Source organism: Drosophila obscura, unplaced genomic scaffold, assembly GCF_018151105.1.
Source record: "Drosophila obscura isolate BZ-5 IFL unplaced genomic scaffold, ASM1815110v1 contig_208, whole genome shotgun sequence".
Lineage (NCBI taxonomy): Eukaryota > Metazoa > Arthropoda > Insecta > Diptera > Drosophilidae > Drosophila > Drosophila obscura.
This window is the reverse complement of record NW_024542799.1, coordinates 3,499,659-3,522,524: the sequence shown is the minus strand read 5'-3', so window position 1 is coordinate 3,522,524 and position 22,866 is coordinate 3,499,659. Positions and strand designations below refer to the sequence as shown.

At 48.5% G+C, this 22,866-nt stretch overlaps 4 protein-coding genes across 4 annotated transcripts in view; 2 read left to right on the top strand and 2 right to left on the bottom strand.

Moving 5' to 3' along the window:
• Positions 1 to 51: 51 nt before the first annotated feature.
• Positions 52 to 1,522, bottom strand: LOC111073179 (kelch-like protein 40). Its single transcript, XM_022365378.2, has 4 exons — positions 1,442 to 1,522; positions 1,227 to 1,270; positions 709 to 1,144; positions 52 to 651 (listed from the first exon to the last, which is right to left on the bottom strand). Exons 2-4 carry the CDS (start codon positions 1,235 to 1,237, stop codon positions 52 to 54), a joined length of 1,047 nt encoding a protein of 348 aa, XP_022221070.2. The 5' UTR covers positions 1,238 to 1,270; positions 1,442 to 1,522.
• Positions 1,523 to 4,306: 2,784 nt separating this feature from the next.
• LOC111073127 (putative dipeptidase CPSG_01350) overlaps positions 4,307 to 22,866 on the top strand; it is a 75,940-nt gene continuing 57,380 nt past the window's right edge. Inside the window, exon 1 of the mRNA XM_022365301.2 lies at positions 4,307 to 5,912. Within this exon, the coding sequence (XP_022220993.2) occupies positions 4,428 to 5,912 (1,485 nt within the window). The 5' untranslated portion in view covers positions 4,307 to 4,427. The remainder of the gene's footprint in view (positions 5,913 to 22,866) is intronic.
• LOC111073128 (T-related protein) lies at positions 6,618 to 14,494 on the bottom strand. The gene is given in 9 exon segments (XM_022365304.2): positions 6,618 to 7,142; positions 7,237 to 7,606; positions 7,701 to 8,514; positions 8,577 to 8,651; positions 8,653 to 8,721; positions 8,794 to 8,914; positions 9,595 to 9,934; positions 14,173 to 14,305; positions 14,367 to 14,494. Coding segments are annotated over 7 exon segments (2,091 nt in total). The 5' UTR covers positions 9,921 to 9,934; positions 14,173 to 14,305; positions 14,367 to 14,494; the 3' UTR covers positions 6,618 to 6,826.
• LOC111073129 (succinate dehydrogenase [ubiquinone] flavoprotein subunit, mitochondrial) lies at positions 17,178 to 19,399 on the top strand. The gene has a single exon (XM_022365306.2). The coding sequence runs from the start codon at positions 17,225 to 17,227 to the stop codon at positions 19,247 to 19,249; it is 2,025 nt and encodes a 674-aa protein (XP_022220998.2). The 5' UTR covers positions 17,178 to 17,224; the 3' UTR covers positions 19,250 to 19,399.

Here is a 22,866-nt window from a genome sequence, read left to right as displayed (position 1 = left end):
ATTCCATGGTATATGATAGTCATCTGAAGTTTTTTTCCTAACAAAGTTTAACTAAATAAATAGTGTAGATAGTTCGCGGATATCTTCGTTTTCCCCTTCGCTTTCGTTTTCATCCCACATAGTTAGGCTGAGATATTCGAACTTTTCTTTAAAATCCAACAAATTTGACTTGCCAACAACTGCGTAGAACTGATTCTTGGTCATTTTTTCGTATTTTATGTGTCCCAAAAGCGTGCGGACATATTTTGAATGTATAGCCGCAAGCTTAATTTCGTTTCGGTCCCCTGCATGGAGCTCGAGAGTGTTCGCGTCAGTATTATCCACGTGTTTCACCTCGCACAGTTCCTTGGAACTGCCAGGCTTCTCGTCTTTAATCTCCCCCCCTGTCAGAGTCTTAGTACTGCTAAGCTTCTCGTTCTCAATCTTCCCAACATCAGATTCTTCTTTTTTATCGGCTTCATCATCTCCAGAGCGCTCCGACGTTCCAGCATAGTGTAACCCATTTACGTTAACGTAGGCCTCGACCATTTTGAACCGTTCGATCTCTTCCAGAAGACCATCGGTGAGAATGAGATATTGCTCGAAGACGTCTGATGTGAGCACGAGACTATCGAAGCAATTCATGCGTGGTCCAAATCTTTGCTTGAGGTTCTATAATTGAATAGGACTTAAGAGACAGTCTAAAATGTAGCTTTTAAAATCGCCCACCTTATTGACCTCATCGATCAACGACTTGTTGTCTATGTTGTGCGCAGCCTGAAATAGTTCGACGAGATCGCCTACCATCATCTCTTTAGCTCGCTTCACGAGGAGCTCAACGCAATCGGATTGAATTGAGTCCACCAGCCACTTGGTTCCAACCTCTAACAGTTCCATTAGTATTGTGCTGCTGTGTTTCTTCAAGTGCTCCTTGTTGTAAGTGTAAACGTACTGCAGGAAATGTCCGAACGTTTCCGGCTTTACATCGTTCACAATAAATTGGCCCGATTTTGACTCCGTGAAATCCCCCAGGAACATGCGCTCAAAGAACTCGGATGCACTTGCTAGAATCACTTTGTGGCAATCAAAGGCTTCGGTCCCCACAGATATGCGGCAATCAGAAAACTTCTTGTTTTCAATAAGATCGGTAAAAACTGGTTGCAGCCTAGAAAACGAAGTGTCCGAGGCTCATAAAGTTAACCAAACACTTGCACATGTATGTACATAAATGCGGATAAATAACTCACCAAGTATCCATCGTAGCTAGTGCGTTGTAATGTGACGAAAGTTTCTGAAAGAAGAAAAATGTATCACCCGGCATTAGTGTACAATCACATGTATTTCTTATGTGTGTCGTCTGGGTCTGCAACTTTTGTTTTTCTAGGAACTTAACTACGCTTCAAAGCGCTTAAATTGTTAGCAATTATATATATTTATATTATGTAATATATTCATAACTTACCTAGTCCGGAATTCAGCAAAATTCTCTCACCAAGATTATTTTAATGCTAACAAGCCTTTTGGTCCAAAAGTTCTCATCGATATAGTTCCTTTCCTTAGTTCAAATATCGATACTATCGATAGAACGCGATGCAACGCATATATATTTCTCTCGCTCTCACTGATTGCTTTTCCCATAAGACTAATGCCAACTGACTGGCTGCAAAAGTAGAGACAGCCTTATAGAAAATACCTGCAGTCAGAGCGAGAAGAGTAAGTTGACCGGGAATAAATCGATTGTTTTACTTTTCGGATACAAGTTTTCTGGCTTGGTGGCTGCGTTTTGCTGGAAAAAATCTTTTTGGCTCAATTATTCAACTGAAAGCCAGTAGACGTGGCTAGAGACGGCTACGAACACTAATTTTGCATTTTGTCTCTCATGCTGTCTCTCTCTTCGCAGCAAAGTTAGCTGAATTGGCAACACTGCTCCTAAATGGAGCTGCGAAAGTCTTGCACCATTTCCTATATTTCCCTCTGTGGCTGAATTATGAAAAAAAATAATAATTTGGTGTATATCTTTTTTTACTGAACACCCGCCAACCAATATGAGATCATGGGGCAGCACAACAGGGCGGGGGGGCGGGCCCCACCGAACGCGGCCATCCCAGCCGGGGCGCGGCGCGGCCCGGAGGGCCCGTAGGTAGTGACCCGACCCAACCTAATGCCTGCCCTCAACGGCAAGGGTAAACCTTGGGGGAACCCAAATCCCGAACTGGCCTAAAAGTATCTGGGGGGAGTAGTATCTTCTATGGGATTTTGCGGACGGATCTGGGAGGAGTCGAACACAAAAAGCAGAAATATTAAGTTTTTGTAAAACGAAACTGGATTTCTATTCAATAAGTTTTTCAGCTGCCCCTCCGCAGGCTGCCGGGATGTGGTCGGGCCCAGCGCTGGCTCAAAAGCATGCTCTTGATTTTTGTTGCGGACACAACATGCGCCGCAGATTCGGCAGGCGCCTGTCGGTTAAGACCAAAGTTTGCCTCTCAGACAGACCGCCAGAACGACAGCAGATGCCCAGACTCGAATTTTCTCCGTTGCTCCTGTGTCCCCACGAACGAAATTAAACGCAGCGCTGCAACAGGCGGCGAGGTTTCTTTGGGGCGTCAGGGAAGCTTGTGCAACTTTGCCTGCTTCATGGCGGCTTGTTCTGGATCTCTCTATGGCAAAGATTGCCATCGGGTCAGATAATCCTGGTAACAGGAACAGCGGCCTGACTTTTGCTCCGACTTCGATGTAGCCTCCAACGATGTACACTGAAGGATAGGATTACAGATGGTTGGTTTGTAAATATGGCTAAAAAAATTAAAAAACTTTCAATCGGTCTCTTAAAAGTTTTTCGAGTGATATATATTTTGGCTTTATTATAGAAAAACCACGTTGGTTTAACCAACTAAATCAAAATGGTTTGTGTTTTGATTTTTATAGGCTTCCTTGTCATAATTTACGAGTACATATTATTTGGTAATTGGAAAGGCGACAGTTTTCCGCAGCTGCCAATGCATTGGCACACAATCTACGAGTACTTATCGTTTCAATTCATTCGACAAATGGGTTATTAAGGTTTCAACTTGGGTCCTTGACACTAATCCGAATTTTGTAATTACTCTGCATATAATAATTATAATTATTTGTAGCCAAGTGAATTCAATTGCATTGTGTAATCCGCATATTTTTATTTGAATTTTCTTTTATAATATATTTTTATAATTTCATAATTCTTATTTATTATGTTTGCACAGTTCGTAAATTAAAATAAACACAAGAGTGTTTATTTGTGTTTAATTAAACAGACACGAAAAAAAAGCACCTATATTTATCTGCGGGGTGGTACGTGTGCCGGTCTGGCCGTATGAAAGGGTTTAGGTTTAGAAATAAAATTTATTGCATAGAGTAAATAATTCCAGAGTCAGCATTTGAGTCCACATTTATATACCCACAACTACAATATTTAGGTAACTCTCAGTCAAAGAAAACTAGAAGAATATATTGCGTATACGAGTGGGTGTCTTGGTTTTATAGAATTCTTTTGCATCCGATGTAGCCTCGATTCTTTAACTTTGTTTAGCACGCTTCATATTAATTATGTGGCTGGCATAGTATTTGCACGTTGCCCGATCTGCATATAATGCAAATTTGAGGGCCACAGCCTGCATTTCATTAGCAAGATTCGGGGAAATGCAGCAAGCAGAAGTAGCAGCGGTAGCAGCAGCAACCTTCCATTCCACCTCCACTCCTACACTCATCATGGATGGCCGTACATCAAGATGAAGGATGAGCGCACTCCGGAGGATATATGTGGCACATGTGCAAGTGTTACACCTGTGCTACACACTCACACACACAAATGTGTGGCCGTGCCTCCAAATGCTAACTGGTGTGGCCTGTCAACCAGGAAGGCCACCGCTGAGGTTAACAAAAATGGCAACGGCATCATCCTGGCGACTGCGAAATTGCCTTGGATGCCAAATGAATGCAGTTGCATATTTCACTGTCGCCCCCTCACCACATCGTCCCATCATCTCATCAGCATGTACTCCACTCCAAAACTCCGGCTCTAACTCTTCTGCGGAGAGCAGTAACATTTACATTTACATTTACATTAACAGTGTCACATTCTGGAGAGGCTCAAGGCACAAGCGTTAACACAGCGACCCACTGCCTTAGTTCGAGTTGGCTCGGCACAAATGTTACGGCAGGTCACTTACGTTCCACATTGGCATCCACAGCAGCTGTTGCTGCTGATGTTATCCGCCTGTTAGCCTCTCGTCCTGCCGTTATAAAGCAACAGCACAGACTCTTGGCCAGGCTCATTCCGCTGACAGCCTCGTGAGGCAACGGTTACTGGCTCTGCTCTGCGCGACCGCAAGCGACGCGCGGGATGTGAATGCGAAAAGGCGAATGCGAGATTCTGCGGCGGAAACTGCGACTCATTCCGGGTGCTGCCAGCCATGACTTCCGGGGAGTGGGACCTGCGGGCGCTGAAGGTGCTCGAGGAGGAGGAGCAGCGTGAGTTCCTGGCCCTCAGCCAGAGGAATCTGTTCGAGCCGCCATCGGATGGCAGCGGTGCCGGTGCCAGTGCCAGTGCCAGTGCCGGTGGCGGCGCCAAGCCAGCACTGACCTACGCCCAGCTGCATCCGCATCTGCTGAAGCTCCCCACCATCGACGAGTGCCAGCTAATTGCCGCCAAGCAGCAGTCCACCGGAGGCTCCGGCAATGGACACGGCAGCCTGGCCGGACTGCGATTCACGCGCGCCCTTTCCCTCTCCGCCCACTCGCTATCGCCCAGGGGCGGGGGCGGAGGCGGCGGCTTTGGCAAGAAACTGAGGGCCCGCCTCGTGGGCGCCAAATCAAGCGGATCCCTGTCGCCCTCGCGCCACTCCCACAGCTACAGCGTCTCCCCCGTCTACACCCCGCCGCCCATGCGTCGCTGTGCCACACTGCACCACACGCAGCCGGTGCGAAAAACGTTCAAGAACCTGCAACAGTTGCAGGACCGCAAACGACAGGCCAGCCAGAGCGCAGCGCCGCCCCTGTCGCTGCCGGGCCAGCTGCAGCGGATTACTGGCACGGGCAAGACCTACTGGAAGTACGGGGTCAACTCCACGGCCGCCTCCATCATCGGGCAGCGCACTCGCCGCCAGCAACAGCACGGTACCGAGCCCCCAGTCGAGTCAAACGCCACCGCCTCGGATCTCGATCTCGACTCGGAGCAGCTGGAGTCGGATGTGCTGGACAGTGCCACGGAGACGGGCTCCTGCAGCGTGCCACTGCCAGCGACGGACTCCAATGAGATGCTGCGCCTGATGCTGAGTGCGGCCAGCTCGGCGGTGACAGTGACTCCCACGGCCGCAGCAGCAGCGGCAGCAACTGGTGGCACAGTATCAGGCCCAGGCCCAGGCCCAATGCCAGTAGCAGCTACGCTGAGGCGATACCAACCCATCGGCGACGTTGTGGAGGAAACTGTTGCTTACGAAGCTTTCCACAAGACCAAAAGCTTCGAGCGTGGCGCGCTCTTACGCGGTGGCAGCCTAACAGTGGAAGAGAGCAACAGCAACAGTCCCCGCAACAGCCCGGGCAGGGCAATGCAATCCACACTGGCTGGCGGTCGAAGGATATTCAAGTCCGCCTCCTTGGACTGGCCGGGGGAACCCCAAACCCAAACCCAATCGCAGCCACAGCAACAGACTAACGGCCTGACCACAAATCCGCTCGAGATTGTGGACCAGCAGACAATGGAGGCTCGTTACAAGCAGCGCGAGTGGGAACATATACACCAGCATCACCAGCATCAGCACCAGCTCGATGTATCTCTCGGCCTCGGTGTGGGTCTGGCGGGGGGTAACACCATAATGGACGATGAACTGGAGCAGCACATCAAGCACTGTTCGTGCTCCTGCAATCACATGGGCTACGGCAACTCGATGGACTATCAGGTGAGTGGAGGCGAAGCCCAGAACATGGATTTAATAACCTCCAAAGAAACTCCCATCCGACTGACTACTGATGGCAATCAACCTGAACTGCGAATAATATACGATAATTGCGATATACTTGACCTGTGTTCACCTTTGCGGATGAGTCGAAGTTTCCTCCTCTCCTTCGTAATGTCTTGCAGCTGCAACTGCAGCTGCCACTCTTCACGTGCGCATTCTCTGGCAAATGATTCCGGCATGTAATTTTAATGGCGCTCCTTCATCCGAATGGCGTGGTGTCCGGCTCCCACACTGCCTAATGCTTTCACATAAGTTGAAGCTAAACTGATTACCATCATGGCACTTTGTGGGGCATTCCAGGGCAGAGGAAGAGATTGCTGCCTTCGGATCAAGTTGGTGCTGCGCCGTGCTGCTGCAGGTTGCAACTGCGTCAAGTGCCCCATTGTTGTGCGGGGGTGGCATACAGGTTGGCGAGAAGTTTTTAAAGTAATTGAATACCCCTCTGAGTGGAACAATGAGCCAGCAGGTATCCCGCTCCTTTGCTTTTTACAGTATAGTTTGGCCCATTCTTACACTCTTCATTGTCCGACTTTTAGTTTAAAAGCTGTCAATTGAGATACGGGACTGCCCGACCCTTGCTTGCCCGATGTTTCTGCACTAATATCCACTAGGTTCAAGCACAAAAAGAGATCGTCTCTTGGTTGTTCTAACATTATTAAAGATAGTACTTTGATTAGACTTTATAGGAAAATGTTTACAGCGTAAGTAAAACTACAATAAGAGTGGGCTGGGGATGTGCATTGGGGACTGCTAGGGTATAACTTTTAAATCTAATACGATTGAATATCCATTGGGAGGGGGTCATGCGTCTAAAGGCTGGGACTGTGCGTCTGCATCTCGTCTGCGACTCCCAATCACTGCAGCGTGCTCTGGGGCGGAGTCAGGGGCGTCCATGTATCGGCGCTGACCGCAGTGACCACTGAAGTGGGCACAGCCGTTGGAATGACACTGGCACTGGCCACGGCTGCACCCCTGTCCACTGAATGATGATCCAAGGCGGAGGATGACTCCAGCTTGATGTCGTTGTGCTGCACGTTGGCCTTCAGACTGGAGCCGGCGCACTCCAGGGTGATCACCGAGCTGTGCTCCTCGCTCGGCTTGTACATCTCGGACTGCGGATCGTCCAGCGCCTTCGAAACGTCCACGGGCTCCAGGGGGTGTGAGGCGTAGCTGTAAGCAGAACGCGATTCGAGGGGGGAATCATTGATAGCTACTTTAGCGATAAGTGGATAAAGTTCCTAGTGGGCAAAGCCCCCACACCTACCCGATCTCCAGCGGTATGTACTCCGGCTGGTAGTAGGCGGCCGCTGCTGCATTCTGGTACAGTCCGTACTCTGCCCCGGACCCGTTGTGCCACCCGCCCGTAGGGTAGCTTAGTGCCGACGGTGCATTCAGCACGTTCGTATACAGCTGGTGGGTGGGCGAGGTGGGCGTGGGATGGTACACCTGGTGCGTGCCTCCGTACGCCGTCTGTGAGGAGCCCACGCCAGTGCCCCCCACTCCGGAGCCGTATAGGTCCGTCTGTCCCATGTTGTACTGGTGGCCATGCGGCGTCAGATGGTGGATGGTGTAGCTGGGCGAGGGTGTCGTGTAGCTCGGCGATCCGTTCGTGGGCGATGGCGAGTTGTGTGTTGCTGTGTGGAGAAAGGGGAGAACAGATGTAAGGTGCAATGGTCACTCTGCTGGACAGGGGCAGGAACAGGGACAGGGACATGGGACTACACTCACAGATGGTGCTGCGACTGCTGCTGCACACGTTCATGGGCATGGGGCCGGGCACACTCGTGGCATTCCAGTAGTTGCCATTGCTCTGCCAGCTGCCGGGATACGAGAACACCGAGGCCGTGGGACTGGCCTCCACCGGGACTGGCATGAAGCCCGACTGCGAGTAGGCGCTGCCGTAGCATCCAACTCCTGCTCCGCCGCCGCCCACTCCGCTGCTGCTGCTGCTCACACTGGTGCTCACCGATCCCGTCACCGACGACTGCATACTGGTGGGTGTTTGCGGGGCCGACGGTGGCTGCGGCGATGAGGAGGAGGCATTGCCCGCGCTGCCATTCGATCCAGAGCCCGATCCGGAGACGACCCGTGGCCTGCTGTAGGGCGTAGTGCGGGTGGTGGGGGCCACGCCGGGCCTGGACAGCGAGCGTCCGTAGCGATCGCAGTTGGATCCCGCAGTGGCAGCCGACGACACTGTGGTGGCCGCACCCACCAGGCTGTGGGTCTGGCCAAGGGACAATGGTGGGGGGGCAGCCACTGCAGCGGCAGCAGCGGCGGCGGCATAGTGTGTGGGCGGAGGGATCAGCCAGCCGTAGTGGGTGTCGTGCGGATACAGCGTGTCCGGCCGTTCTTTGGCGTCGAGGAAGGCCTTGGCGAAGGGATTGTACTTGATCTTGAGCGAGGTGACCTCCTCGTTCTGGTATGCCGTCACGGCGATGAACTGCGTCTCCGGGAAGGGATACGTCACCACGTGCCGTTGCTCGGAGCCCACCCGCACCAGATGCACCCTCGGCTCGTACTTGTGCAGGGAGTTAAGCATTATCTGGAAGGATATATGATATATGTATAAGCAGGGGTTACATTGGGGGGTTCCAAGGAACTCACCTGCCCGTTGCCGTTCGTCTTGTTGGTCAGCTTGACCTTGGCGAAGGAAATGGGCTCCTTCATCCAGTGGGCGCCCGAAATTGGGCGACTCGGGATGCACATAGATGGGATTCGAGGGAGGCACCTCCGCCTTGCCGCCGGGCACCTGTAAAATAAAATGTGATGATAATTATGGGATATTCGTTTTGGGCTGGCCTGCCTTTCGATCAACACATACCCATTCGCCGTTGACGTACTTCCAGCGATGCGAGTCCACCTGCACAAACTCCAGCAGAACCGTGTACATGGCCGCTGGGTCCAGGCCGGAGGCGCTGATCTTCACCACCGGGAACATGCGTCTGCATTGGTAAACAGATGAAGCAGCAATTAGTATTTATAACAGTTATATAACAGTCGCAAACTCGAAACGTTTAAACTTTAAACAGTCGCCCCAAAGAGTTTGGCCCCCCCCACCATCCCATTCTCCCCCCAGTCTCTGGTGCGTGTGTGCGGAGTACAAGATCCGATCCGAGTGCGACTGCGTCTCGGGCAAATATTGAAACGGCCATGCGCGGCGTCCATGCGCGCTCTGTTCCACAACAATTAGTACAAGATGGCGGCTGTTGCCGGGCCGTGCTAATTAGCACCTGACCAGGCCAGGCCAGGCCAGGCATGCCTCCCGCCTCCCGTTCTAAGCGCACAGCCTCAGAGCCACAGCGACTGTACTACGTTCGTAGATTGGTAAATATTTTTAAGCAGAGAAAAGTATGTACCCGTGCGAGTACATATGTGCACGAGTGTGTGTCCCCAGGCAGCAGCGAAACGTTAACGCTTCATTATGACCCGTCGCAAACAGCGCCAAATGGAAAACCATTGCAGCAGGAAAACAAAAACAAACAAAAAACACACAAAAATACAAAAACAAAAGCTCCAAAACCCATTGCCAATTTGCATTGGAAAACCAGTTAACACATTTGCTGTGGGCAACTGATGGGGAGGCGAGGGGAAATGGCAGGAGCGGATCCGGTGACTCACTTACCTGCCGTTCTTGGTGACGATCATCTCATTGGTGAGGTTCTGGAAGCGCAGCCAGAGCTCGCGATCGTCCAGTGAGACGCGCAGATTGCGGTCCAGCTCGTTGGGACTGCCCGGAGCTGCTCTGCCACTGCCGCTGGGCCCCGAGGCAACCGACACGACGCCTCCTCCGTGTACCTGGCCCTGGCCGTGTCCGTGTCCGTGCCCCTGACCATGTCCATTGTGATTGTGGGTCACATGCTGTGGCGATCCAGGCCCGCCGCCTGCAGCCACATTGCCACTGAGTCCGGTCGTTGGATCCACGGCGGATAAGATGTGCGATGTGGTCATGTCAGCTGTGGCTACTAAAAAGAATTTCAAAGAGAGAGAAAATGTGTTAGCTAAACGCCAAATAAAACTAGCCACAGAATGCACACAGAATGAGCAGTTCTTTGCGGATTTTTGGTTGACTATTAAATGGTCTTACATTATATATGTACTCCCATTTGTATTAGTTATTCTGGATGACTGAGACTCAGTGCTAGTATGTACGTACAATCACCTCATGGACAGTGTGCACTGGGCATTACATCAAAGCCATTTCACCCGCCTGGCCGACGAAGTGTCGGCTTTATGCCTTTACAGCACTATCCCAGGAGCATTAGAAGAATGCTCCTCCAGCTCTCTGTTGTCGGCTTTTAATTATATTGCACACTTTAGCCATGCCTGGGACTGGGTCTGCGACTGGTACTGGGACTGGGACTGAGAGTGGAACTGAGAGTGGGACTGGGATTGGGATTGAGACTCAGACGGTGCAGAGTACGACTGGGACTCAGACTCAGACTCCGACTGATGCTGGCTGGCCATAAACAACGGGCACCCTTTTTATTTATGGCCGCGGCAACAAACACCTCTGTTTGCGCCGGGCTCGGTATCGTGGTCGGGGGTAGGGGGTAGGGGCCAGGGTCATAGTTTTTGCTCTCTGCGGAAGATTCCTCCTTTCGAATCTGGTCGGACGACTCCAGTGATGTCTAAATTCTGGCCGAAAGTGTTTCTCGAAATGTTTTGTAATCATAAATTAACAAAATGTATTAATTGTTTTGTGTTTGTGTTTTTATTGGACCAAACCGAGCCGAAGATTGGATGCTGAATGCCGACGGCGGCCCCATTTCTAGGATTTCTTTATGGCCCGCCCTCTCCCCAGCCACACACGGGATGGCTATTGTTCTTGCCTGGGATCCAAATTTGATTTATTGAAAAGTGTTTTGCCCATCTTCAATCATGCATACATGTACGTAAATTTGTGGAACAAGGGAACACCAACTGCTGCTGCTGCTGTTGCTTTGTCAGACATTTAATTTGAAGGTGTCACCCGAACAGGTTGCCCTCGGGGCGCGAAGGTGAGATGCACACAAAATCAATTGTACAATCAATCAGCCAAAGCCCTGCTAAAAAGGCAAATCAATCAAAAGTGTGTCTCTTAAGCCTCTTTAAGCTGAAGCCTCTCATTCAGTTGCTCTTTTCTTGAAGTTGAAGAGATTTAATAAAATAATATCGTACTTCATTTGACTTATTGATTTACTTTGTTTTAATTCCTTTGCTGCGGTTGCCTTTTTGGTTTATTTGAATGCTCTTTTCTCCTGACTTTATTCAATTAAACTAATTTTATTGAAGAAGCAAATTATTTGCAATTTCTGTTATCTATTTTCCTGGAATGCACTTTGCGCGCTGCAGGGAGCCATTGGGATAATTTTCACCCAATTTGTTGGCTGTTTTCTCATGTGCCAGATAGAATGCCTCATAAAAATGAACTCTTCATGACAGCAGTATTGCAGCGTTGTCGTAGCTGTTGGTTCCCTGCTCTGCCTTGTCCGGGTGCCACTGGGTCTTGTACTATACAGCTCTACGTTCCCCGTACATACGGGTATTTGTGTTCCACATCGATCCGCACCATTCCACCATTTCCAGCGGCAGCTCCATTCCATCGCATCGCATCGCCAAGCTTAATGAAAAGCTGTTTTTGTGTGTTGTCTCCCCGTGTACGTGTGTCTGTGTGTTTGTCTATGCCTGTGTGGCGTGGCTATATACTTCTATACTTCGACTTTTGATGGCTGCCATGACGGGCTGAGTTGAGTTGAGGTTGAGGTTTGTATTGGACTCTTTCCCCATCCGCTTTGTTGTTGCTGGCTTTTGTTGATTTTGAATGATTTCGTGACTTTGATATTTACTCAGACTCTTTGAAAGTTTTTTTTTTTTTTTTTTTTTTTTTTTTTCTTTTATTTCTTTTGGTCTTGCGTATGAAATATGCGCCGCTAGAAGAAATCGAACCGAACCCTTTGTAATATGGCAATGGCGCACCGTACTGGAGATACAGTACCTAGAGGCACGAATCTTACGACTGCTACACTGAGGGAAAACACCATGTATAAAGTTACGATTCTATTAAATCAAATAGGAATTATCTAGCAATCGAAAATGTTGGGACTACAGAAATAATAAGAGAAAACAAAAAATTTAAATATTTACACAGAGATTTAAAAATGTATGCCAGTAAATTTGATCAACTGTGTGTAATTTGTTACTGTTTACTATGCCAATTTTTTTCTGAGCTGAGTGTATGTTAAATAACTCTTTTCTGTCTGTCTTCAAAGGCGGGGTCATTAAATCAAGTGCCTGCCGTCTGCTTAAGTCATAAAATCTATATCCCATGCAACACAATATTCAAAGCCATCAGAAGAGATTTGTAACAGATCTGCTGCTGAATGGACTCAACCCGTGGGGGTTCGCAGCATTCGCGACGGAGAAGACAGGGCCACAGCTGCAACCCTTCCCCTTCCGTTTTGATCAATGTCATTCCATTGCCTGAACATTGCTTCATTTACCCCGCTTCCCAATTTGCACAAGGATTACGGTTTGCGTGCTGTTCACACCTGCTAAGGATCGAGGCGGGTGGCGACAAGTGTCATCGGCCGCTGGTAGCTTATCGGGGGGCGATTAAGTCAAATTTGCTAAATTTCACACACCACTTGACATGAAAATAAACCAAATTTAGACTTGGACCCTATAGGTGCTCTTGCTCTTGCCCCTGCCCCAGCGGCGTCCTGCTCCTGTCCTTCTTCTGTTCGGCTCCTGTTTCTGGACCAAAGGAGCTCGAGGTGTCACTTTAGGCCAGCAACTGGCTGGGGGAGTGTGTCGCACTTTTGATTTCTGCACACAGCCAGAGCCGGAAAGTGTGATGGCGCCGACAGACGGTAACGGACGGACGGACGCACTTTATGAGAGGCGTACTAAAATTTTGTACAAACTGTAATTAATTAGTGAGCATTTGTCAAGTACTAAACGGGGCCTGGGGCCTCTTGTCGAGGCGCGGGGCGCTGTGGGGCTTGCCTCCTTAGGTCGGTTTATGGGAATCTTTTTTCGATTTGCATTTAATAGGATAATTTTCACATGCGTCGTAATTGACTGCTTGATCTAAAGCGCGCCGTATTGGACCATCGACGAGTGTGCCAGCGGCTCAGTCTCTGTCTGGCCTGCGAATTCTTATGTCCCTACTAATTTGCGTGTGAATATCGGCTGTGCTGCTGTTTTATGTCATTAGAGATATTATTAGGATCGTTAAGAGATCGTTTTTGACGCTGGCCCGCGGCTTATGGGCACTTCTTCTTCGGCCAAGTGTCAAAAACTGTGTGATTTGTGATAACTTCGGCGCTTTTGGGGCTTTGTTTAGATTTGGCATTTGATTTTCACACGTTGGTTTCAATAGACTTGCAAATTCGCTAATCGAGTACATTTATGGGTGCATGCCACAATGAGAATTAAAATCACGCACTTCCTCAGATCTCCGATCTTAACTCTGATTTTCATTTAAATTTACAAATTTCAAGGCAACAGATTGGCACTACAGAGAAATTGATTTCTTTACCACTTTTGGCAATAGAAATGATTAGTAAACTAACATTTTTTAATTTGCAATAATGGAATATCGCTGCACGAAGGCAAACTTTTGCAGGGGACTTTGTTATTAAATTAATTAATATTATGCGCTTTCTTGCGCTTCCCTCATTTTTTTGTTTATATAATTTCTTGGGCTTATCAAATTTAACAAAAATACCGCTAGCCGATAATGGGCCATTCTGCTGGGATTTTTTAAGATAGTTGAATATGAAAGAGAGACTTTGAGTAAAAGCTTTTATCACAAATTATCTTTCCTGTAGAATATATCAATAATGGAACAATGAAAACATTTACTTTAGCTGATGTTGAATTATTTTTGTACTTTGTAATTTGTTTAAAATCAGTAAATAATATCGTGACAAGAGTACATATATACATAGAAATGTGTTGTCCATATTGTAATAACTGATGTTCTAAAGATACGAGACATACATACATATATACATAAGTTAATTTTTGCAATGTTAAAACCATTTAAGCATTAATACATTTAGCTTCATCCTGAATCAAAAATTATTGTACACTGATTTGAGCACATATTTGAGCTGTAAAAATGTATACCTTGTCTCTACTTTTAAAAGCGATCTACGTTACCCAAAGAACGTACATATATGCTTTCCTATTGCTGAAGACTTTAGGATCAACTTACATATATACTCGTAGAAGAGTGCCCCCGCCTTTGTCCGGCGTATCTGTTGTAATCCCGTGGAGGAGCTCTCGTTGAAGTTTGGCAAACTGTCAGATCGCGCACAAAGACACTTTCAAGTCACAATCACCAAGTCCTGGGGGGCTTGATATGGTTATATTCACGCTCAATAGATCTGGTCAGATATTTCTCAGTACCACTTGGATCGGCTCAGAGGAGGACAGGCAGCCGCGACAGCCGTGTTAACCGCGTTTCTTGATTTATTATTTTTGCTTTGCGTTTCGAGTCGCCGAGTTTTTCGCCGCCGAGCGTGTGTTTGCGTTGCCACCGTTCCCGAGCTAATGATCGACGATCGGTGCTAATTTGTTCCACCATCACAAGCCTCGCTCGCTGGCCTGGCCTGCTGCCTGGCCGCTTCCTCTATTGCTCTGGGCCATGTTCGGCCGTGATTCTGTCTACTCTCTCTTCGACCATAGAGCCGTCCCGCTCTGGCCAGCGCTTTGGTCGCGGCTCGTTCGGATCCCGTTCGCTAGGCCACACCTCTAACAACAGGTAAGCGCACAGCGCGGGATCTGGCATCTCGCTCGGATCTGCGGCCATCGCTGGGACCCTGGCAACAGGTAGGCTTCTAGCCATCAGGTTTTGGCCATATCATTCGGGGCGAGTCGCTGGCCCTGTGCACCGGCGGAGTCCAAGCTTGGATCCCCACCCCAAAGGAGCTGCCTGGATCTGCATTGCATGCGCCAATAATTAAGTGAAACGTGTTTCAACAAGAGAACGAGAGAGAGAGCAGAGAGTAGATCTTCGTGGCTGGAGTGGATACGATTCTCGCGCAAGTGCCCTCTGACGGGGCTAACTGGAGTTGCTGTCCCCCGACTGGCTTTGATTTGCTTAGACGCTCGTTTTGTGTGTGTTTTGTTTGCGCAACCAATTAAAACTTTGTATTTTTTCCATGGGTGTCTGTTTGCTGTGGACCTGAGTCGCAGCGCGAGGTCCGTTCCGTCCAAAACGGGTTTAGCGGTCGTCCGGCGAGGAGAGAAGAGTTATTTCGTTGAATTTTCAGCTGAATTCGAGTAGTAAACACTTGACCGCGTACGTCAGTTTGTGTATGTGGCCAAAATATGTATGAGAGGAGAAGGCCAGGGGGACCCGGCCTGTGCATGGGGCGGAGTTGGAGACTGTGGGGCTGTGCGTGACCAGTCTCGGTTGAACGAGCTTTTTGCATCGGAATCGGAACGGGGTATGAGGCCGAAACTCAAGCAACTACATCATATATTTAGTATAAAGTAGAGGTATCAAATAAAGACGGTACTCTGCCAAATATCACTCAATTTTTAAGGGCTGCCGCACTAGTCATATCTTTATCAACTGAACAATTATTTAAATTTGATTGGTTACGTAGAACACCCATTGATCCGAGACCAGAAACTGATTTAGAACATTAAGCTTAATTATTATTCGATTTTCGTTTAAGATTTTTATATTTAGGCTTCGGGAAATGCTGCCCTCGTGATTTTCCCAAGACAATCAGAATCGGTTCACTATTTCCCATGACTGCCTTGGCGCAATGCGTCAAAACAGAAAGAAACAAAAAAACAGAAGGAAAGAGAGCGGCTAAAATTCGATTCGTTTCGATTCGATTCGATGAGGAATAACATTTAATAAATATTCATAGCTATTTTCATTTCTTCAACTATGAGTATTTATAGCTTTTTCGTGGTTTCAGGGCATCACGCGCCTCCTCCAGTCAACTTTTGTGACCGGATGGTATCCCATTTAAGAGTTAAGATTAGGATGGTGTGTTATGGTATGGGAATGGTACAAAGTTGAGCATTCTGTGGCGCTGAAAGACAAACAGCAGGCATACATTTGTACATGTGTCTATGGCTATCGATTTTGGGTCTACAACAACCCGCGAGTAAATGGGAAAAATCAACAGACTCCGAAGTTCAATAAAAATACATGAAAATGGGGGGATGAAATGGGATGGGAAGTGTATCTGGCAGATACACAAGTGAATCGAATTGAATACACTCATGTAGTTGTCGCACCCGTGACGGCTACCTTTTTCGGACCGCCATTCATTAAAGCGATCGCGGGTGCGTCGCGGCGCGGCACTTTCATTAAGAGCCCCGTCCGGAGGATCGGTATTACGCGGAAACGCAGTTTCCACAGTTTCCACAGTCTCTCAACTCAACCCTTTCCGGGAGCGCGGCCTTGCCCTAAATACTCACCGCACGGGCATTGTAGCGGCGTTTTGTGTTGTCCTTTATGGCCCATCCTTACGTCCTTTCTGCGCGTGTTTGCAAACAATCCGATTTTATGGCCGCCTAAGCGAATTTCCCCGCCTCAATTAGGCCGTTGTAAACACATAAACGCAAACACGCGAGAGCAGAGCCCGAACGGTCTACCGGTTTGCACAGGACACGCAAATATATCCTTTGCCGCGGAACAGGGCCATTAGCCGTCGGAAAATCCAAGTTCTGTGTCCAAGGCGATGCGAGTACAATCCACACAGAGAGATAGAGTTCGTGTTTGAAGTCTTTCGTTAGGCTATCCTCTGCTCTCGTCTCCGCTCGCCCTCCCATCCATCCGATGGGCCCTCGCGCAGCCCTGGTCTCGGCCGGGGCCTGTCCGCCGCCGTCGCCGTTGCCGCCGCTATGTTTGCCCCGCCTCGAAACCAGACCCAGACCCCAGACCCCAGACCCATTTGCATATGGCCTGGCCCAGAGCTCGCTTAAGTGTGTTTGCCAGGCCAGGCCTGAACCGCTCTTGTTTGCTCTGGGCCATCGCCATCGCTATATTTACGGCCATAGACACTGCCATCGAATGTGGGCTGCGGTATACTGCTCATCTTCTTGCTGCAGGATTTCCATGGAAATGGCTAGCTTAAAGCTCATCGAACGCTTGCCTGGGGAATGGTGTTACTTGGCAAACAGCAGCTGGCAAAACAAAGTCAACTCTGAAAACACACGAGTATTAAAATGTGGAAAAGTGTACTTTGCATAATTGCTCGATTTGTGGAGACAGCATATCCAAAGGTACCACAGGGTATATGTATATTTTGGACAAACTAGCTTGTTGTAGAGGACTCCTACTTTTCCAATCAAACTCGTGTCGAACGTCAATTGAAACAATGCTTCGCCTTTCCGATGCGCTGTTGAAGCGCTCCACTGCCAGACTCTGGCCCACAAGCGGGCGTCGCCTTCATGTAACTGCAGCGATGCGCGGCTGCCAGGAGGACTACGCCATAACCGATCACAAGTATGATGCCATCGTGATTGGAGCTGGCGGTGCAGGCATGCGTGCTGGCTTCGGGCTGGCCGAGAAGGGCTTCAAGACGGCACTGATCTCGAAGCTGTTCCCCACACGCTCCCACACAGTGGCCGCCCAGGGTGGAGTGAATGCGGCCCTGAGCAACATGGACAAGGATGACTGGAAGTTCCACTTCTACGACACGGTCAAGGGCAGCGACTGGCTGGGCGACCAGAACGCCATCCACTACATGTGCCGCGAGGCGGAGAATGCCGTCTACGAGCTGGACCAGTTCGGGATGCCCTTCTCCCGCAAGCAGGACGGGAAGATATACCAGCGGCCGTTCGGTGGCCAGACACTCGGCTATGGCAAGGGCGGTGTTGCACGTCGCGCCTGCGCTGTGGCCGATCGCACCGGTCACGCCCTCATCCACACGCTGTACGGGCAGACGGTCAAGTTCGCCGATCTGTGCCACTACTTCATCGACTACTTTGTGATGGACCTCATCATGGTGAAGGGACGCTGTGTGGGCTGCCTGGCCTGGAAACTGGACGACGGCACCATGCACCGCTTCATTGCCAACAACACGGTGGTGGCGGCCGGCGGCTGTGGCCGTGTCTACTTCTCGACAACAGCGGGACACACCTGCACTGGCGATGGCAACGCCTGGATATCGCGCCAGAAGCTGCCTCTGCAGGACATGGAATTCGTGCAGTTCCATCCCACGGGCATGTACGGCGCCGGCTGCCTGATCACTGAGGGTGTGCGTGGCGAGGGAGGCTTCTTCTTGAACTCCAAGGGGGAGCGCTTCATGGAACGCTATGCCCCCACCGCAAAGGATCTCGCCTCCCGCGATGTGGTGGCCCGCGCCATGACCATGGAGGTGCTGGCAGGCAATGGCTGCGGCCCGCTGAAGGACCACGTTCATCTGCAGCTGCACCACATCGATCCCAAGATCATACACGAGCGCCTGCCGGGCATCGTGGTCACGGCCAAGATATTTGCCAAAGTGGATGTGACCAAGGAGCCGGTGCCGGTGCTGCCCACAGTACACTACAACATGGGCGGCATTCCCACGGACTTTATGGGCCGCGTGGTGACTGTCGAGGAGTGCGAGGAGAAGCCCGTTGAGGGTCTCTACGCCTGTGGCGAGACTTCGTGCGCCTCCGTCCACGGCGCCAACCGCCTGGGCGCCAACTCGCTGCTCGATCTGATCGTATTCGGGCGCTCGTGCGCCCTGGCCATCGCTGCCAACAGCTGTCCGGGCGAGAAGCCGCCGGACGTAGACGACAAGGCCACCGAGGAGACGCTGGACAACTTCAAGAAGCTTCGCTGTGCCGACGGCAAGACTACCACGGCCACGCTCCGTATGGAGCTGCAGCGCACGATGACCGGCCACGCGGCCGTCTTCCGCGAGGGGAAGCTGCTCAAGGAGGGGCTGCTGAAGGTGGCCGATCTGTGCCAGCAATTCAAGGATGTGAAGGTGGTGGACCGCAGCATGGTGTGGAACACGGACCTGGTCGAGACACTCGAACTGCAGAATATGCTGGCCAATGCGGTGCACATCATCACCGCCATGGAGAACCGCAAGGAGTCGCGTGGCTCCCATGCCCGCGAGGATTTCAAAGTGCGCTTGGACGAGTTCGACTACGCCAAGCCCTTGGAGGGGCAGAAGAAGAAGAAACTTGAGGACCACTGGCGCAAGCACACCCTTACCTTTGCCCAGGGCGACGAGGGATGCGCCACCATTAAGTACCGCGAGGTCATCGACAATACACTCGACGACACGCTGGCCTCGATCCCGCCAGCTCCACGCACCTATTAATACTCCACAAGCAAAGAAACACACACACAAATTTCGAACATTTAACACATTTGTTCTCTTTCTTTGTTAAATTAAAAATATGTTGCATGTAACATCAATTAAAAACCATGCCAGGCAGGCCACGGAACGTGTACTCCACATAAGTTTTTGGCCAGTTCACGTATTATTCTGCAAATTGGATAATTTCTTAATTTAAAGCCAGTTTTAGTTTGGGATTTGTTAAAAGATCTACAGGTAGGTACTTACGAGTTCCATGCCCAAGATGAGCCTCTACCAGAGAGTGGATTCTGTCGGTGACTGCTGCAGATTGCTGCCAGTAAATAATTACCCTCTGAAGGAACCACGCCCAGTGCTTGGGTGATGATTTCTGAATATGTATACAGCTGGGGGCAGAACAATATAGTTTTGGAATTAGTTATTTTCAATAATTTAAAGTCGAATTACAGGATTAGGGCACACATTTTGTAAGATTTCTCCACTGAATAAATGTTTTACTCATTCCAGTATTTTGTGAACTTTTTGATGTTGCATAAGGAGACAATATTCTCCAACTATTTGGCATCCTTGTGGGATACATTTATACATAAATGTTTTGAAAAATGTTTGAAATACCTTTTTAAAATGGCCAACTATTATTTTGACCACATCTGTACGAGTGTCAGTGAAGGAGGATCCTTGAACCGGAGGAGGAGCAAGAGCAGGAGCAGAAGAACCCCCCGTAATGACCACAATAAATTATATTCATTTAGGGGCATTTAGCATAGAGAAAAAGCCGAGTGCCAGTGCCTGGACTGGTAAAGAAATAATTTATGGCTGTTGAAAACTTAACATGTTCATTTGGCCACATGTGGGTGGGATGAATGGGTTGGTAGGGATGGGTGGCCCCAATAATAATGGCGCTTGTTACGGCTCATGTATGTGCGGCTGCGTGTGCGTGTGGGGACAACAAATGAAAGGACAGCAACAGAACAGGACCGCACAATCACCCGTACTGCTCGGCCTAGGCGAGCAACAAGAGGCTACAATCCCCATTCCCATCCTCCCAAGGACAGGCCCAAACTATTTCTTGTGGCATGTGTGGGGCGTGGGGGTAGGCGCTTCGTCCGTGTGTGTACACAATTGTTGCCATTTCATTTTGTTGCCGCTGCCACCGACAGAAAGATTACAGTTGCATACACATTTGCCTGTGTTAAATTGTCCCACAACCAATACAAAGTGACCTTTTCATTTATTTTTATGATATTCCCCCCGCCTGCCCCATCAGCCCATGGCCACATGGTGCACGACGTCCCTTTGGCACGTCCATAAAAAATAGTTCACCCGACTCAACCTTCCAGAGGGGCAACAAATGTCGGCTGCAGAGGCCTAAAGAGGTTTACTGAGCTAAATTATTTTTTTTTTTGGGATTTTGAATCTGTTTATTCCAAGCTGCCATTAATGGATGTGGATCTGTGGAAGGCCAGGATATATTTAACCTGCAAACAACCACCGCATAAAATATATGTACATATAATTCAGAACAATTTTAGAGCCCTGTATAATATGATTATTGGTATATAAATAATATGATTTGTTTATTTTTACCTCCAATTCAATGCTGAATATATCCATTATTAGCCGTCAGGTTTGTGTGCACTTTACATTTTTTTCACTTGTATGAAGAAGATGTGTAGCTGCTCGACATTTATAAATTTAGTCTTTAAATAAGTACCAAACATTATTCAGTGATGAGAAACAAACTTGAAGCTCTGCTCAAAACTTTGTGGATATCTCCTTGTACAATAAAGTTTTCTTTTTGCTGGCTTCTTCTGGGGATTTAGGTTCAAGTCGAGTGTTTCAGAGAGGTGAAGTCTTAAATTCAGCTTCAATTATAACTGAAAATAATAAAATGTTGTGATTTCTGCAATTACTAAAATTATACATGTATAGTGCAAGTTCGAGAACTGACTAGCAATAGTTACTCAGAAATCAAAGCATTTCTATCCCCTCCCGAGAGACAACAAACCGAAACGGAGGAAATCTAATCTCTCTTTTGATATTTTATTATCCAATTTCGAGTTTCTGCCGCAGGGACGCAGACAGACAATCGGACCATCGACAGAAACCAGCCACTGTTGTGGATCCGCTGTGGCTCTCTCTCTCTCTCTCTCTCGTGCACATCACATCTCTTAGCCTTTGCTTTTCCTTTTTCCTTTCCTTACATTCCACTTTTCCGCCATTGTTGCGGGTGCGGCAAGCAGCAAAGGGTCTCCGTCTCCACGTGCAGTAAGGAGCAAAGTTTACTGAAGCTCTCGAAGTTGTTTCTGCACTTCATTGCAAAACAAAATGTTTCAGCTTAAGCCCTTGTCCTGCCATGCTCTGCCCCAGCCTGTCCTGCCCCCGGAGGGGTATAAAATACCAGAACAGAATGTGTTCCGCATGGCATCTGAAGTAACATCGAGCTTCTGGTCTTGGGTACTATGTTAAGGGAATGTCTGTTCCGTTGGTTGGCCAGGGGGCTGTTGCGGGGTTCATCATATATATGTTGCCTTTAACTCAATCAGTTACTCGTTCGGGCCTCCTCATTCATAATTTCCATTAGAATCGCTCAGGGCCTAACCGAGTCAAAGGCACTCCCACTCTGAAAAATGCCTCAAATTTGTGCATATTTCTCTACGGTTTGACCACTTTTCCAACAAACTATTCCGACTATTCCAAACTGCAGTATTTCCATCCGTTTGTTACTGTTGGCTTAGTTTCGGTATTGGTTTTCCCTGAGCAGGAACAGAAGCTGAAGCTGGGACGGGGAATGGAAATGAAAATGGGTTGGGGTTGGGGATGGGTCGGACAATGCTTTCCAAAACTTTTGCTTGCATGAATTTGATTTATTAATAAATTATACACTCTACTCTAAACAAAAATAAAATTCTCCTCTATTTCCATTTTATTTACTTTCAGGTACGTCCTGTCCGGGGGATTTCAATATGCAGCCAGTCGATTGCGTTGGGTAGGGACAGATGTACGCAAAATTTAATACCCAGTGTACATTTTGTGAGTGTTTGTGTTTGGTGGTACTTACACATATGTATATACATATGTACGCTTTCCCCTAAATTGATGCTCAAATCCAAATACCGAATTTTGTGAATTTTTCCATACAGACACAAATGGAAAATCAATTTCTTCCAAACAAGCCCGAAAGCATGCCATCGAAATACAATTTATAAATATTTTCTATTTGAAAAGACTGATGCTTAAAAGTATGCAAAGACTAAACATAGAGTCAGAGTGCAAGGTGACGCAAGATGCGGCAAAGTGAGTGACGCAACATAAACAAACATAAACGATCATTTTTGTATTTCCTACGTGGGTTGCATTTCTGATTGCTATGTTGAGATTCGAATGGAGACGAAACTGTGGCAAATACCTATCAATAGTATTACATACCCATGCAGCATTAACACTGCATGAGAACATTGAATAATCATTAAGCCTGGACTATGGCAAAGATTTTGTTCTTGCTTCTTATCATCCGCAATGTGAAATTTTTCTATGGCGCGTTCTACTTCAAAATTGAAAACAAAACTCTCAAAATAATATGTTACGGAAGCCCTTAACAAGCTTCAAACTTCAAACTG